Source organism: Excalfactoria chinensis, chromosome 14 (genome assembly GCF_039878825.1).
Source record: "Excalfactoria chinensis isolate bCotChi1 chromosome 14, bCotChi1.hap2, whole genome shotgun sequence".
Classification (NCBI taxonomy): Eukaryota; Metazoa; Chordata; class Aves; order Galliformes; family Phasianidae; genus Excalfactoria; species Excalfactoria chinensis.
Window position 1 is genome coordinate 11314447 of NC_092838.1, and position 15615 is coordinate 11330061.

The 15615-nt window shown below is 47.8% G+C and overlaps 1 protein-coding gene across 10 annotated transcripts in view; it reads right to left on the reverse strand.

The window, feature by feature from the left end:
* The window catches only part of SUN1 (Sad1 and UNC84 domain containing 1), a 28342-nt gene extending 16775 nt beyond the window's left edge, over positions 1 to 11567 (reverse strand). For 8 of the 10 annotated variants that reach the window (XM_072349692.1, XM_072349691.1, XM_072349689.1 and 5 more), the window contains exons 1-2: positions 11269 to 11393; positions 5169 to 5265 (exon numbers count right to left, since the gene is read on the reverse strand). In XM_072349692.1, the coding sequence (XP_072205793.1) occupies positions 5169 to 5245 (77 nt within the window). In that variant the 5' untranslated portion in view covers positions 5246 to 5265; positions 11269 to 11393. Of the gene's footprint in view, positions 1 to 5168; positions 5266 to 11268; positions 11394 to 11442 lie in introns of those variants that run through there. The other 2 variants (XM_072349684.1, XM_072349687.1) reach the window with 2 other exon arrangements.
* Positions 11568 to 15615: the final 4048 nt, after the last annotated feature.

The window sequence follows — 15615 nt, forward strand, 5'->3', positions numbered from 1 at the left end:
CAGCACTTTTAGCACCAGTTTAAGAGATGAAACCATTTACGACATGAAGCTTCCTTCCCATGCCACACTGCAAATAACAAAAATCATGATGCATTCTAAGTCACAAGGTAACACTTGCCTTCTTTTACTTCATTTTTCGCTTGTTTTATCCCACAAAGGCAAATATATACGTAAGCTTCACTCCATTATCCCAGAAATCAAACCCACACTCGTACACTTGATTCTCTCAGAAGCTTCATAAGAACTCACAAAGACAGAGCATGCAATAGCAGAGCAAGGCAAATACAAACAGATTAAGCAGAAGAATCAATAAGACATGCATTTACTAAAACAGAAGTTTAGCCTAAAGCAGAATACTTGTTCTTGCAATGAAAGGAAACATGCAGTTATGTAATGGAGCAGAGCCTGTCATTACAGGACACTGTGCAGCAGAAGCTCGAGTCCTACAGCTGCTCAGCGTGGTGAAGCGAAGTATCACAACACAACTGCTCTAGGCCAGCGTTCATTGGAGTCTTCTTCCTCAGGGATGCACAGGGCTGGAACAGCAGTTACTTGAATATTCCTGGGGTTGGGTTCCCTTCTATTTCCCCTCCCCTCTCTTTTGTTTTTGAGAGAGATTAAAAAAAGAAAAAGGAAGAAAAGAAAACTGACAAGGTATGAAGTGTTACCTAAAGAGGATCCTGCCCCCAGGAGCTCCTGGAACAAGCAAATAAAGCTCAATAGATTCTACTGTGCAATCTGAATTTGAAATGGATGCTTTCCAGAATACAAACAGCTGCTGCAGAAACTATTTTTGCAAAAACAATCTTTTTAATGCAAATACTTTTCTTACGGTGTGTGAAAATCCCAGAACATCACCAAGTAATCATCTGATACATAATGTATTGCTTTACCATGCAAATAAATTAATGTGGGAAGTCCAAGCAGCAGCACTTGAAGCAGAGATTTGGCTTTGATGAGGCTGGTGCTTTTGAAGCGAGTTTCCTGACTTGCACATAGGATACGACAGAGTTGGAGATACAAATGGAACTTCTTCCACCTCAAAAGCCTAATCCTGACAGCACAGTGCAGGCAAACAGCTGGGTGCTCCTGCATGAAGCAGGCATTCAGCCCACAGGACTAGATTGGTTTGTCTGAAATAAGTCCTACTGCTCAGAGGTACTCGGATCTGGCAGCAGGCCCGTGGCACCACCTGTTCCACCTCACTGATCTGCCCTGCCAGTGCTGCCCATGCAGAGCACAACCTTGGGCAAGGCCAGAGTCTCAAACACTGCTTCACATCAACCCAGCATGCTTTACTGCACGAGTTGTGCTGATTGATATTTTGATATATTGATATTTGGGGTGAGGGGTAGATGAAATAGACAGGAGCTTCCTTGAATGAAAATAGATGTAGTTGATATATGGAAAGGCACAGAGTAACAATTTATACAGTGCTTTCAAAAACAATAAACGTAGGCTTGCATTCTGACAGAGCTGAAGTGAGAAGACAGGTCAAACATGGCTCTTCCTGTTGTCCATTTTGAAATTATCACAGCCTCAATAGTTTACAGTTGGGTCCCTCTCCAAACACTTGTTTCAAATCTCATTTTGCTATTTACACTTGCCACTGTGCATTTGCTTATCCTCATCTGCCCCCAGCATTTCTTACAGATACTCAATTCACAAGAACACAAAGTACACGGGGTAAGCTGACAGCTGAAACCAGCTCAATTTGTCTCTGTTTGTGAACACTTGTTGTTATTAGGTATCTCAATGAGCATTGATAACAGCTTGGGTTTCATACACAGCTCAGAGTCAGCCCTACCACCTTAAACAAAAACCTGACAACAGAAAGTCACTGTACCTTTTCCTCTGAGCTAAAAAGACTGTTTATGCAGGAAAATAACTCTCCTTATATTGAAAGAAAGTCTCCAAAGGCAGGACAGGACACCACTGATATTATTCCTACCAAATGCATCTGGCTAGCCAAAAAGCTTAATAAAGGCAGGATGCAATTGGCCTACGCTCCCAGGTAACCTGTAACAGTGCAGATGGGCTCCTTCCTCCTGGCAGCCAGCTCCCCATGGCTGCTGGCACACCTGCTGGCCTTACCAGCCTTACACCTATCCCCAGCTCCATAGCTGTGCTCTTGGTACCTCCTTCACACAGGCTCCTAACAAAGAATGCCCTAGACTCCAGTGGGTTAATTCCAAGTTATAACTTGGTAAGTGGAATGAAAACGATGCCTGCCAGTTTCAGCACACATAACCTTTTCTCTGCAGAACATGAAACATGATTTACTTTATAAGTACCCTTTGGAAAGAAGTGGGAAGTAAGGTTTGTGACTACTTAAGATTGTGATAGAAGAATGCTGTGCACCTAGGAGACCTAGATCTAAACAGACATCACATGCATATAAACTGTGCGTGCCCATTCATACGCTCTCCGAGGAGAGCATCACTTACATTAATTGACAAAGGACACCACCTTGAGTTGTAGTTATGGCTTTGGTCAGCCCCAGAATACGTGTAATAGAAATACAGATAGTCTTCTACCAATTCACTCCTACAGAAAGATGCATGTGATGCAATGCAGTGACACAAAAATTAAGCCAAAATCTCACCATGTTTGGAAAGAGAATAAAGTGCTAAAAGTACCAGAGAGGTACCAAAAAAGGCGTCCCAGAAGATGGGTGGCTACATAGAGAGAGTCTGAGGAGTGGGGAGGAAATTACATGTTGACAGCTGGGTGAGATTCACAGGTCAGACCTGTGGCTTGAGGAGGATAAAGGTTATTTATTACTTCAGTGCTTCTCTGATTTGAGCTGGAAGATTAAAAGCACAAAGCAGAACTGCTACAGTTATGAATACAGAGCAACCACTGTGAGTATTAATAGAAATCCTTTTAATAGGTTATAGCCAACTCTATTAATAGCTCTGTGCTATCTAACGTCAATGAACTTTCCCGCAAAGCTACACACACACAAGCAAGTTTCTATAGAGAAACTCCCAGATTTTGTCAAGATCCAATTGTCAATAGCAGAACAAGTGTTATCAGATACAAAGCGAAGCCAATGTGGACCAGGCAGGCAGGGCGAGGAGGAGCGAGCTTCAGCATAGAAACACTTGGGACTATCAGCTCTGCTGAACTCACCCTTTCCTCACATTACTCAAACATTAGCAGACCCAGCTGTCAAAGGACGAATTGAGCAGCACACTGTGTGATACACGGGGAGCCTGCAGCTCACCCTATGGAGCTCTGAAAGCAGGCACTGCAACAAGCAGCTTTACCCATTATTTTAACATTCTGGATATCTGACAATTTTCCAGGAGGAAGTTTTAGAGAGAACTGTCTGATCTATTCCTTCTGTACAAGGAAAAGTTACACTGATGAAATAATATCAGTACAACTGCATCTGCCTTCATTAAGCCCATTCTTAAACATCAGCTTAGCCAGCCATAACACTTAACGCAGTGAAATACAATGTCAAAAAGCTTAGGAGATGCAACTCTTCCCTTCCACAAAAACTTCTCCACAATTGCTCAGTTTTGCAACATAACCATCTTTGTTTATGTAGAAACTCAAACACTCCAGTTATTTTCTAGGCAATAACTACCACCAAAATGAACTGTACTCCAGATTTCTAACAGGACTCGCTCTGCACTTTCCCCTCCTGGCAGCCAGCCGTGCTCACACAGGATCCCTGCTCGGGAGAGAAGCAAACTCCTACTGGACAGTGGGCAAGAACAGCAATGCAGCTCAGCCTGGTTCCAGCCCCATAATAGTTTGAGCACTTCATCGAGCTTTATTTCTGTAATATTCTTTGGAAGACACAAAATAAGGCCCAGAGGTAACAACCTTCACTTAATATCGAGTTTTATTTTTTCCTCCTCCTCTGCAAGAAAAAAAAATGGTTGGTGTGGAGAAGATTGAAAATAATTGCGTGGTTGAAAATAATTGCATTGTTTCACACAAACATAAAACTGAGGGAAAGAAATCAAATAAAAGGGCAATTTTGCAGCTCTTTTTAAGAAAGAAACGCTCTGAAACGTCAAACCAACCCAACAAACTGCCCAAAGCTCCCAGAGAACCGGGGCATCTCCTGCTGCCCTGCACACTCTTTCCTGATGCTGGAAAGCACACCTGTATTAAGCAATGTGGCAGCGATGCTTTCTTAAAACCCTGGGGAACAGTTGCAATTGCTTTTAGTGGGTAAAACATTGATGCATTCGGTTTTGCAAAAATCGCTGCCATCAGCGTTTAGATAAGAAAATGATCCCCCCACTCCTCAAAATGAGCAGGCTACTCAGCTTCAGAGCCCACAAAAGGAAGAACTATTAATGGGCGATCTCATCATGACACGGTTTCGCCAATTCCTGGTTTACTGGCAAGAAGCCAAGCGCTCTCCAAACAAAACAGTAAATTAGCGCACATCAAATACACAGCGATGATATACAGGCACAGAGGAAACAAAACTCGCTCCATCTTAATGAGCAATCTTGTTTTCTAAAGCTGAAATTAGCCAAAGCACTCACTCAGACCCATTCATGCACTCATGGCTTCAAAACTCATTCAACAGGAAAAACGAGATGGACGCAATCCACAGCCAATCTGCTCTGTTAGCATTCAAAAACTCCAACGGGCATCACAACAATCATCTGCACTGCAGATTGGAGGAACCAGCAACCAATGCAGTTCTTTTTTAGAGAACTGAAATGATTTAAGTACAATCTAATGTCAGATTAATTAAAAAAAAAACACAAGCAAAGTTCATTAGAACACAGATTTTTCTATTCACACAACAAGCGGTTTTGTTTTGAAAGCGATCAGTGTGTGACTTCTAGACAGATCGCACACCAAGCAGCAATAAGGACGTATTAACGACATTAAAGGTCTATCAAACATGGAATAACTGGGTGACATTCTGAGAGAAAACACAAAGTGTAACTAGGTGGAGACTCATCTTTCCGTAGCAACTAAGAAACACTGAGTCATTACCTTAGTCACTGTCCCAGCAGTTCAGCACATACACTCTCCTGCACTGAGGACACGAGCCAATTCGGAACAGACCCATTAAAGCATGTTTCTGTATGGAGGCCGTCTACTTACCATGGGAGCTATTCCAGAATTAACAACATTTAGAGAACATACAGTTTCTCTATAAGAAGAAAAAGAAAAGTTCTCACCTGAGTGCATATGTATAGCCAGTGTTCTCTGGCACACATTGGGGAGGAGTGTACGTATGTAGGCGTGAAAAGTCCATGGTGACAGTTTCAAATCATACTGTAAAAGGTGAAAATAAAGCAATGCAATGACTTACAACTGTATAGAGCCAATGGAGGAGCCCTTGCATTGTTCAGCCTGTGTTTCCAAGTACTGAAATAATTCAAGTGACTGATACCAAAAATGCAGAGCTCTCAGTGCTTCAGCACACAGCTGCCAGAGCTGCACAGCCCTTATCAGCCCGGCACGAAGCTCAGCACACTTCCGCCTGCAGGCCTGGTGGTTTGGTGGTGGGGTTTTTTAATGACAGTCTATTTCAAGTCGTTTCCGAGTTCTCTGGAACCGTGCTGTAATATGAGCCAAGGCTTTATCACAGCTCAACTGCACCACTTCCATTTGGACTCACGATACTGACAGGCCCAGCAGCTCAGTAGCCAGATGTTGGCCCCTCCTTGCCGTGCTTTCAGGTCTCTTCACAGAGCTCTGCTTCAAAAGGCCACTGAGCACAGCACAGCTGTGTTACGCACCAACAAAGCTCAATACATGAAACTTTGAGGAAGTTTTTACATATATTCAAATCCTTTCACACTCTGAATGCCATTCGCCAGCAGCGAGGAAGCTTCACGTGTTTCACATTGACTTGTTCTATTTGTTAGCAGTTAACTGACTGCAGTAATAGAAACGCTGGATACACACCCTTACAGAAGAGCCAACTGCAAAATGACTCACGTTGCTAAAACTGTCCTCAGTGCCAACAGGCAAAGAAAAAAAACACAGTGCCCCCAAACACAACAGAAACACAAACAGAAAACCCTCTATGGAGCCTTCAAAAGGAAGGAAGAAACTGGCGGTGCCGTATCAAGAAACTTGTGTGACTATTGGTGTGGGGGGCCCGCTTTGGCAGGGGGCTGGACTCGATCTCTAGAGGTCCCTTCCAACCCCTACAGTTCTGTGATACTACGTAAACTGACCTTTAATTCCAAGGTATTTGCAAAACAAAAATCCTCCAGACTTTTTCTACCCACTGAGCCATAAGAAAAACACTGCTTTTCTAGAAGTAGTTCTTTGATAGCAGGTTACTCGATGGGGATCAGGCTGTTCTGGATGGGCACAGTGAGCAGGGCGGAATCCTGGCTATTTCCAGCTCATCTATGGCTCCCATTTCAACCACAGGAAAGGATACCCCACACAACTGCGCTGACGTGCCTAACGAAAATATAAATGTCCCTGGCTACGCTTTAATTCTTGTACGCAAAATATCAATGAGCAGCTCATTTTAGGGATGCTGCCCATGATTCTGAAATAGGAGTTTCTATTTGTACAGTAGCCTATGTGTAAAAAATAGAGAAAACAAGCAAGCGAGCCCCAGGCACAGCTAATGGCAGTTCAAAAGGGAGCCTCCGCACTAACACTGACACCCTTTGCCACTCCCTTTGCAGCCTCCAAACCCCGCTGTCAGTGCAGTAGGAGGACACTTCCTTTGCTGCTGACAGCCGAGCTTCCTGCTTGTTTTTAAATCACAACTTACAGACCCAAACGCTGCAGCTTCCTGAGCGCAGGCACCTCCCATACAGCTGTGGGGTTACAAGGAGTAAGGTCTCTCCTCTACTCTTTACACATTTGTTTTGGAGATCACAGAGATGACATTTCCCTTAGATGATCTTTCCCTAGATTTGCTTCACTCGTCCCAGAGCCATCGTGCTTTCACTGGCTTGTGTAACAATCGTGCTGCTTATTTAGTGGAAGCTTAAACCAATAGAGAAGTACGGGCAGGGCAGTCTGACTGCTGGAACAAGCACGGAATAGTGCAACAACACACAATTGCTGCTGTGCTTTAACAACAAACAGCACTGCTTTGAGACCAGAGGAAATGGAGATCTAAGAGCAACAAATTCCCCCTATGGTGAAAGTGAAAACGCAGTGAGTTCCAAGATGAGGGACACTGATAACGGACAGAACTTGTTTTGGACAACAAAACTGATTTCTCACAGATGTATCTACTGAAATCTCTAAACTAGGAGAATGGTTGATCAGCTTGAATTGGGACAGCACCCCTGTTAGTTTGTGCTGACATCCTTAGCCAACAAACCCAGCTCCTAACCGGCAGCTCAGCACCTGCTGTCACGCTTTTGACATCCAGCAGCATTTTCCCATATATTTCCCTACTTCCACAGCTCCCAGCTCCTCCCTGCTGCTCACCTGGATGGGGCAGCGGCAGACTTTGAGAAGTAACACATTGGCTCAGGCTTCTCCTGCTCTTTTCTCCCGTCCCCAAAGCCCTCTCACTACTTGAAATTAAGCGGTAGAACCTGAACTCCTCTTATTTGATAAAGTCTGAAATAGAACATTGAGCTCCATAAAGCGCACACTTGACAATGGCACTACCAAATGAAAAACCTTGACTATATTTATCCCTAGGTCTAGCAACAGCTGCTTTTCATAGCACCAAGATCCCCAGCGTGGGTAAGAGCTTCACCACCCCACAGCCAGAGATCCCCCTTACAAGGGAGCAATTTCATCTCATTCACTCTTCTGATTCTCTACAATTAACTCAGACTGAAAAGGAAAAAAAAACACATTTACTTCATAACTGCCTTCACTGACTTCAATACAACTTCTTCAGGATAATAAGCACGGTTTATTAAAAACAGGCACTTTAAATGTAACTATGAATCTGGACTTTCTTTTTAAACCTGGCTACCAGGTTCAGACTGATTCCAGAGAACCCGCTCTATCTGGAAGTGTTGTATACGTTACAGCCGTGCTATGGAGCAGAGCAGGTGTGGGTGGGAAGCAGTAACTCCCTCTAATTCGTCTGCTTGTGCTTGCCAGCACCCCTTTGTTCAACCAGCCCATTCATTCCTCTTGTTTACAAAACTTGCATATACAACTGAATTGAATAACTGGGAATTTTAAAGCCATGAAGCTTAGCAGGGGACCTGAGAGGTAGACAGAGCATAGCTTCAACATCTAGGGGCTCATGAGACTTACAGCTTAGGTCCCCATGGATCAGCCCGGACCAGATTAGACACAGCTTTATTGTCAGTTTCACTGGGCCCAAACTAAGTATACCTTTTTTCCTTCAGAAAGCCTATAAAACATCTAATTGCCTAAGAATGTACCAATAAAAACATGTAAGACAAGTTAAAAGCAACTGAAGAGAAGCATAAACTTCACCTAAAACACAGGCAGAGATTAGACAGCTGTGCCGTATCACTGCCACCGCTCTTCAACTTTTAAACTGGCCTCACTACTGAGGACACAGCTGGATTGGTGCTGCTTCTTGGGGAAGCAGATGACAACAATCATCTCAAGCATCAGCTCTCTTACAACTCAACCAGATTCCGAGTGGGGCAGAACACAAAGAAGCCCAGGGACTCCTATAATCAGTGCTGCAGAATCGACCTTTTAACAAAGTCCCGTGGCTGGAGAATGTGGAATACTGAGTGTCTGAGTGACACAGGGCCACGCCAACTAATTCAAAAGCCTGTTTACCTGATTTGATCATCACTTTCAGACAGCCTTCACAAAGCCCCAGCAGTACTGCAGCAAGCTTCCTTGGCTGTATTGCAGACAATGAGATGCTCTGATCGCAGCCTTGAAGCAGAGAAGGGTGAGAAGAGCAGAGGCAGCACCAAATGCATGCTGTATATGCACTACAAGCACGTAGCAAGGATAAGGGTGAGCCCCATCCTCATATGCTTCTTTGAGCACAGGGACAATTCTATCTCAGAACTTTCTGAAGTGCACCTTTGTGACAAAGGAAGAGATAAAACACCACCTCACCAAGTCAAACTACTCACCAGGAAGGTGTTATTGAGCAAGAAGCTCGGTTCTGGTTTTCTAAGTCCCAGAAATAACTGTTGTAATTGCTGGAGCATCCTGCAACTGGTGACTGCTGGGCCACAGCAGAGGGCACGAGGGAAGCAAGGCAGCACGTGAGCAATGCTTTGGCAATACCTTTTTTTGGGGGGTGGGACAAATACTAACAGTAAAATAAATCAACTGCCTGTAGCTTTTGCAGTAGCAACACGTTTAAAGCTTTAGAAAGATGCTGATAGTAATTCCTGATGTAGAGCCCGTTTAAATGAGCTTATTTGCTTAAGATTTCATACACTATGGCCTTACAAAGTGAAAGCAACTTTTGGACATAGTATTAACAGCAATGGAAGCAGAGCATGTAACGTACGGTTCCTGAGAGCAACCTATTTTTATTTGTAATTTCCAATTTTGTACTATTTGGAATAACCAAGATTCCTCTTTTTTTGGTATTAAACGCAGATTCCTCAGTCAACAGATGCTTCACGGAGTGTTCCCACACCTCCGGATCACTCCAAGTTCCAACAGGCTGAAGGGCAAAGAGCTCCGTGTTGCAGCAGGACTCGATTAAAACGCAACCGGCGTCATTTTAACAACAAAACACAACGACGCGGCCCAGCAAATTGACGTTTCCAACCGGAAGTTACGGGGAGCGCCATGGCCGCGCTGCTCACCGTGCAGGCAGCAGCTCCGCATTGCCGCGCGGGGCTGAGAGCAGCGGGCGGCGGTGGGAAGCACAGCTCGAAGCTCGCACACACACACACACGGCTGCCTGCCCACGAGCAGCCGGCACGGCGCTGTGCACGGACAGCCCGCCGTCTGCCCGCCCCGCAAAATGGCCGCCGGCCCACAGCGCCGCAGGGCCGACCGGCAAGGCTCGGAGCCGGCGGCCTAATGAGGGGAAAACGCTCTATTTCACGCTCGTGCAACGCGGTCCTCGTGCTGATCGAGCTCAGCTCGCTGAGGATAACGAAAGGTACGCGGTACCGGCATCCCGCATCCTTAGCGTTACTCATAAAGCAACTCCAACAGCAGCCGTCTACCAGAAAGAAAGGGATCCAGCAGGCTGACCGTGCACGGTGCACCTCCGAGCACCTGCGGTCCGTGCTACACGTGCAGCTGGGAGGAGTGACAGATGGCCAAGGGCACCCAGCACCTGCACAGCACCCTGCGGGGCTTACGTTCAGACAGCAACACCGCGCTGAAGGTGAGGGAGGCAACGAGGTGCTCACTCTGCAGAGCGCTGACCTCTAGCAGCGGGCTGCAAAGCAGGAAGGCAAGTCTTTTAAAAATAAACAAAATTAGCAAAAATAAAGACGTCAGGTTTGTTTGTTTGTGTCAGATGTTAATCTGGCAACCAGACAGCGAGATAGAGGGACTGCAAGCACCAAACCAGCACCGGCGCTGCTGTTTGCTGGTCAAGATTCTCTTTTTACCATAACAAGTGACACAGTGCTGCTTTCCAATACACAGCAGACACGCACCAAGGCCAACCGAGCGCTTCTTCCCCTCCATCAGACACAAAACTTCCCGAGCTCGCTCCAAAACAGGCACTGCTTCCAAACAGCTCGTTGCCTCACCGCGCTCCTGCTCCGCCGCTACCTGAGCGCCGCACCGACAGCACGGCGCCGTGCCCCGCAGCAAAGCTACTGTGGGAGCGCACTGCTGTGTTAGTGAGAGCAGGCAGCGCTACATGCAGGGCTGATGCCTTTATGCAGGAGCCCGAGGGGAAGAGGAGGCGCGTTCGGTGCCCCGCGGCTCCTCAGCTGCACGCGAAGCCAACGCTGAGCAACTCTTCACAAGCAGCGCGTGAAGCGGTTCTGGCAAGGAAAAGCTCCGAGATCCGGGCCGGGCGGTCACAACACGCAGCTCCCCGCCGCTCCGGCCTCAGCAGCGCGGATTCAAACAGCTCTGAGCGCCAAAGAGCCCAACGTCTGTCCGCGTCTCACAGCTGCCCGCCTCACGCCTCGCCAGCAGCGCGCAGCCCGCGGCGGGGCCGCCCCTCAGCGGACAAACACGGCGCGGGGACGGCCGGCACCACAAGGAGCCTCTGAGGAAGGGGAAACCGGCGAGAGAGAAAGGGGAGCCGCCCACCCGCCGCCGCGGAAGGCCCCGTCCCGTGGGCTGGACAGAGCAGGGCAGGACAGGGCAGGGCAGCTCCGCCTCGCGGCAGAAGGGCGGCGGGTACCGCCGGGAGCCCGCGGGCACGCGAAGCGGGGTGCCGCCGTCCGGGGCGGTCGTTACCTGGCGCCGGCGGAGCGGAGGAAAGGCCGAGCCCGTGGCGGCGGCGGCACAGATTGCCCGCGCTTCGCCCCGCCCGCCTTACCGACGCCAACGGGAGCCCCCGCCCCGCCCCGCCCCGCCCCGCGCCTCCTGCAGCCCCGCCCCGCGCGAGGATCGCCGCCCCCCGCCGCCCACCTCAGCCTGCCCGCCCCGCCCCGCGGTTTCCCCTCCGTGAAACGGGGCCTCGGGCGTCCCCGGCAGAGAAGGTTGCGGCCTGCGTCGCTGCGAAGCCCGTGCTCTGTCCCGTTCCCGCTCAGCCTCTGCCCCGCAGCCTCTTTGCGATTCCTTCCCCTCACCTCTGCCCGCGCAGCACCGCACCTCGGTGCCCGCCGGACACCTGCGCTAAAACAAACCGCAAAACAAAAGGCAGGTTCGGATCGAGCCCCGCCGTTCTCGTGTTCGGACAATGCACGCAAATAAGTTCAGCTGGCGATCCGTCCCTATCGCTTGTTCCTAAACCCCCCACACGGCGGTGCCGCGCTCCGAGCGGGGCGGGCCGGGAGCTGCTGGGGAGGAGCGGCACGGCCTGCCAGGAAAGAACGGCTCATAAGTACAGCGCTGTTAAATAAAGCAGCTCTGTGTCCTTGTTTGCGTACAAAACGGGCAAGAAGCTAACCCTAGGGAAACAGGGAGTTAATGAACGCGAGGACATCCAAATAAGATGCCAGCCGATGGCAAGCGGTTATTGTTTATCTTAAAAGCCGTACTGCAGTGATGTGAGAACCTGAGGGTGCTGTACCAAAGCTGAGCTGACTCCAGGGCACCTGGAAGCTGAGACGTGGTTTGTCACTAATCTCAGCAGGTGGGTCAACACTTTGCAGCGAGGTGAACCATCTCGCTCTTCTGTCCCTTCCCTTTCTGTACTTGGCACTTATTTTTGTGTCTTTGCAGTAGAAAAATGCATAACGCAGTCGGGACAAAAATCTTCCCTTACAGCTCCAATCTCCCTGCAGCCCGTTGGTGGTACCACACCAGGCCCTCCCGACATCTGTCTCCTCCCGTCACACTGGCGTGCAGCCAGGCCCGGCCCTGCTGTGCTCCGGCAGGACGAGGCACGCAGCGCTACCCGGGCACAAATCCAGCTCCCTGCGCTGCTCCCACTCTGCTCAGGCAGCTCTTTTTCCCCCTGGAGCAGGCTGAGAGGCTGGAGAAGGACGGCCCAGACTCAGCCTTCTCTCTGGCCATAAGGAGAGCCTTTGGGTCTTCATTAGAGAGAGCCAACAGGGAGCGTTTAGCTTCTAGAACTTGAGTGAAATTTGATCCAATATTCTAATTTAGTTAAAAGAAGCTGGTACGCATTGAGAGCTAATTATTTCCGTATTGCAGAAAAAGACTGCTGTGCAGAAAATAAACTTTATCTCCTCTTTTCAGCTCCCAACACCGAGCTCTGGACGTCAAATGGGATCGATTTTATTGGCTGAAGTCTGAAGGAAAATATTCAAGATGAATCAAAATAGATCATAGCAAACATGTTTCAGTTTTGATGCTCCAGAGGGCACTTTGGAATTTAGGGGGAAAAAGAAAGCCTTGTTGCTTGGCACCGGGTATTGGGAAACCACATGACATGGCCAAGGTCTGCATCTCTCAGTCCCCTCTCTTCTCACATTGCTGCTTCCTACCCTTCCTGTTCCTCCGTGATTCCCACTCTTATTCCCAGTGCATTCCTACACTCTCACTTAGCAGGCCTGTTCTGCTCTGTTCTTGCCCCTGCTTTCATCCACAAAGCTACAGGTGCCCACAGCAATTAAAGCTATGGGCTGGTTGTGACAGAGACTGGTGCAGCAAGGAGTTTCTGAGTGGTGATTCTGTGCACAGCATCCAGCTGTGCAGGTTGGCAATGCTGGGAGCACAGGGAGCTCAGCAGCACTATCAGTCAGTCACTGATCAGTCAGTGGTCAGTGGTGGCTGCAGGGCATTGCAGCAATGTGTGGCAGGATGTGCCGGGCTGGGGGACTCTATAGAAGCAGTTTTTAGTGTGAACAGGTGTGGGGATGCTTTTGTCCAAGGAAGGAGATGATGGTATATGTGCTCTAGTGCAAGAACTGGACAAAGCATCATGAAGTCTGATTTCTTGGTAATTAAAGTTTCCCACCAGTTTCACTGCAGTTTACGGTTAAACTGATAAGTGTCTCTTCTTCACATCATCCCTGGTGTCAGCCCAAGGAAAGGGATGCTCCGTGCAGAGCACTTAGGTGATCACTTAAGGGGGGGGCTGCAAAGCACTTCAATTCAATTTTACCACCAGATCCTGCCGTGGTCCTGACTTACAGGGGATTTCAGACATTAACAAGAAAAGCTGATTACATACAAGGCAGACTGACAGAGCAGCCGTTCTCCTCTCATCTGTTGCTTCAACTCAGTTACCGAGTCCCTGAGCTCCCCTGGGGGACTGATCTCACTAAGTGGACACAAGCCTGTTAACTGGACTTTTTGTTGAGCTTCAGCTGCCTAAAAAAAAGACTTTTATATTTTTCCCTCTCTTTAAAACATGGATAGAGTTTTGCTTGAAGGACTGAGGCAAGGAGCAGTCTGTTATGTATCCAGCAGGACCAGCTCTGACCCCGTCTTCTATGGGAAAGCCATAGAACGCATATGGGAAAGTGCTCATTTCCACCAATGGAACAGAAACTGCTTTTCTCAGGTTATGGGCGGATTTCCACAGGCCAGGATGTTACTTTGTGTCTGAAGCACTGTGTTTACTTTGCCTGCACAAAGGACTTCTCCTAAGCAAGGTAAAGCCCATGCAATGAGCCATCAGAACTCCAACCTGCATGCTCCACCGTGCGAGTCACAGCTCACTCTAACAGCTAGCATAGTGCTGGTGCTGAGAGCCACCGTTAGGAGATGCAGACTTTGTTAATAGTGGTCACCACACAGCATTCTGTGTCATGTTTGTCTGCTCTGTTAAAGTTACAGCTGCACTTCAACTGTTTTGTCATCATTAATTTCCACAAAGCTTCCATCCTAACTAAATCTGCCTCTTTAATTGCCAAATGTGGAAGCACAACCCAGCTCTAAGCAGGGTTTGGCTCTGGGGAGCGCAGTGAGCAGAGCAGTGCATTACTGCGTGGTGTGATTAGCCAACACGGGGCACCTCCGGCCCCCTGCAGGCACACTGCCTGCTGTCTGCCTAAGCACTTCCGAGGACATTTGCAGCTTACCAACAAAGACCCACATGGACGAGAGGTGGATGGATCTGAACACCCTTAATACCCAGCCTCCCCCAGAACTGCTCCCTTAAGATGTAGAGCTTCTCCCCAAGTAGAGGTGCACTACTTTACAGTGCTCTCAGTGTCTAATCAGTGGATTCTATTTAAGGTAGACAACAAACATTCGGGAGCCTGTACTGAGACAAACGCATACACTTACCAAAATCCTTTGGTTTTGCTGAGAATCCAGGTCCCAGGATCCTCCACAACAGGTCTTCTAGCTTGCAAGGACTGCAGGCAGCAGCCCATATGTTCATCACAGGAAGGGCGGGGCTAAGTCTGCTTATCTAAAGAGTCTGAAAGTTTGAGATAACCATTCTGCTCAAGAAAAACTGTCCTTGCTTAAAACTTATGTAATGAACAAAATAGGGCTATAAAATGAACCCAAATCAAATCTAACACACCGTAATAGATGAACCAGCAAGACTGAAAACAGATCTATATTTCAGTTGTGTGCCAACTGACACAGCAAAGGGCTGAATCAGAAGGACTGGAACCAAAATAACTTAAAAACCCAGGTTCCAAAATCATCCATCAGAGAATTCATCGTTATTCTGCACAGAGGGATCTGAGGAATTTAGGTTATGAGATGAAGTCTGCAAAACTACAACCAAGGTTGGCACATTGTTGAAGTTCTGTGCCCAGAACACTGTCTAATAAAGGGACGCAGTGGAGGATATTTATCATACATGCACGAACTAAGATCAGCTTCTGTCTTTAGAAAGGCTATCGGAATGCTTTGTTCACACAGCTCTGCTGGCTCTAAAGAAAAAAGCTGTTCTGTTGGATGAAACGGAGATTTTTGTTTGGGAGGCATCCCACAATGGACTGCCCTGAAAGATAACAGAACACGTGCAGACAAAAAACACTTCCCAGCCAACTGAGTATATTGAGCTTGGTGGATACTTCATCTCTGAACACTTGTAGTTAGCTTCAGGTTGCCTGTATTTCACTTAACATAAGATACTCCTTTCTCTCTTCCCTAATCTCATGCTTGAAAGCAGGTTTGTGAAGAAGATCACAAGAGTGATCTACGCTGCACATCACTTGTACTGCAGCTGTCCTGTTGAAGAATCTCACCTTCATCAATGCAGAAACC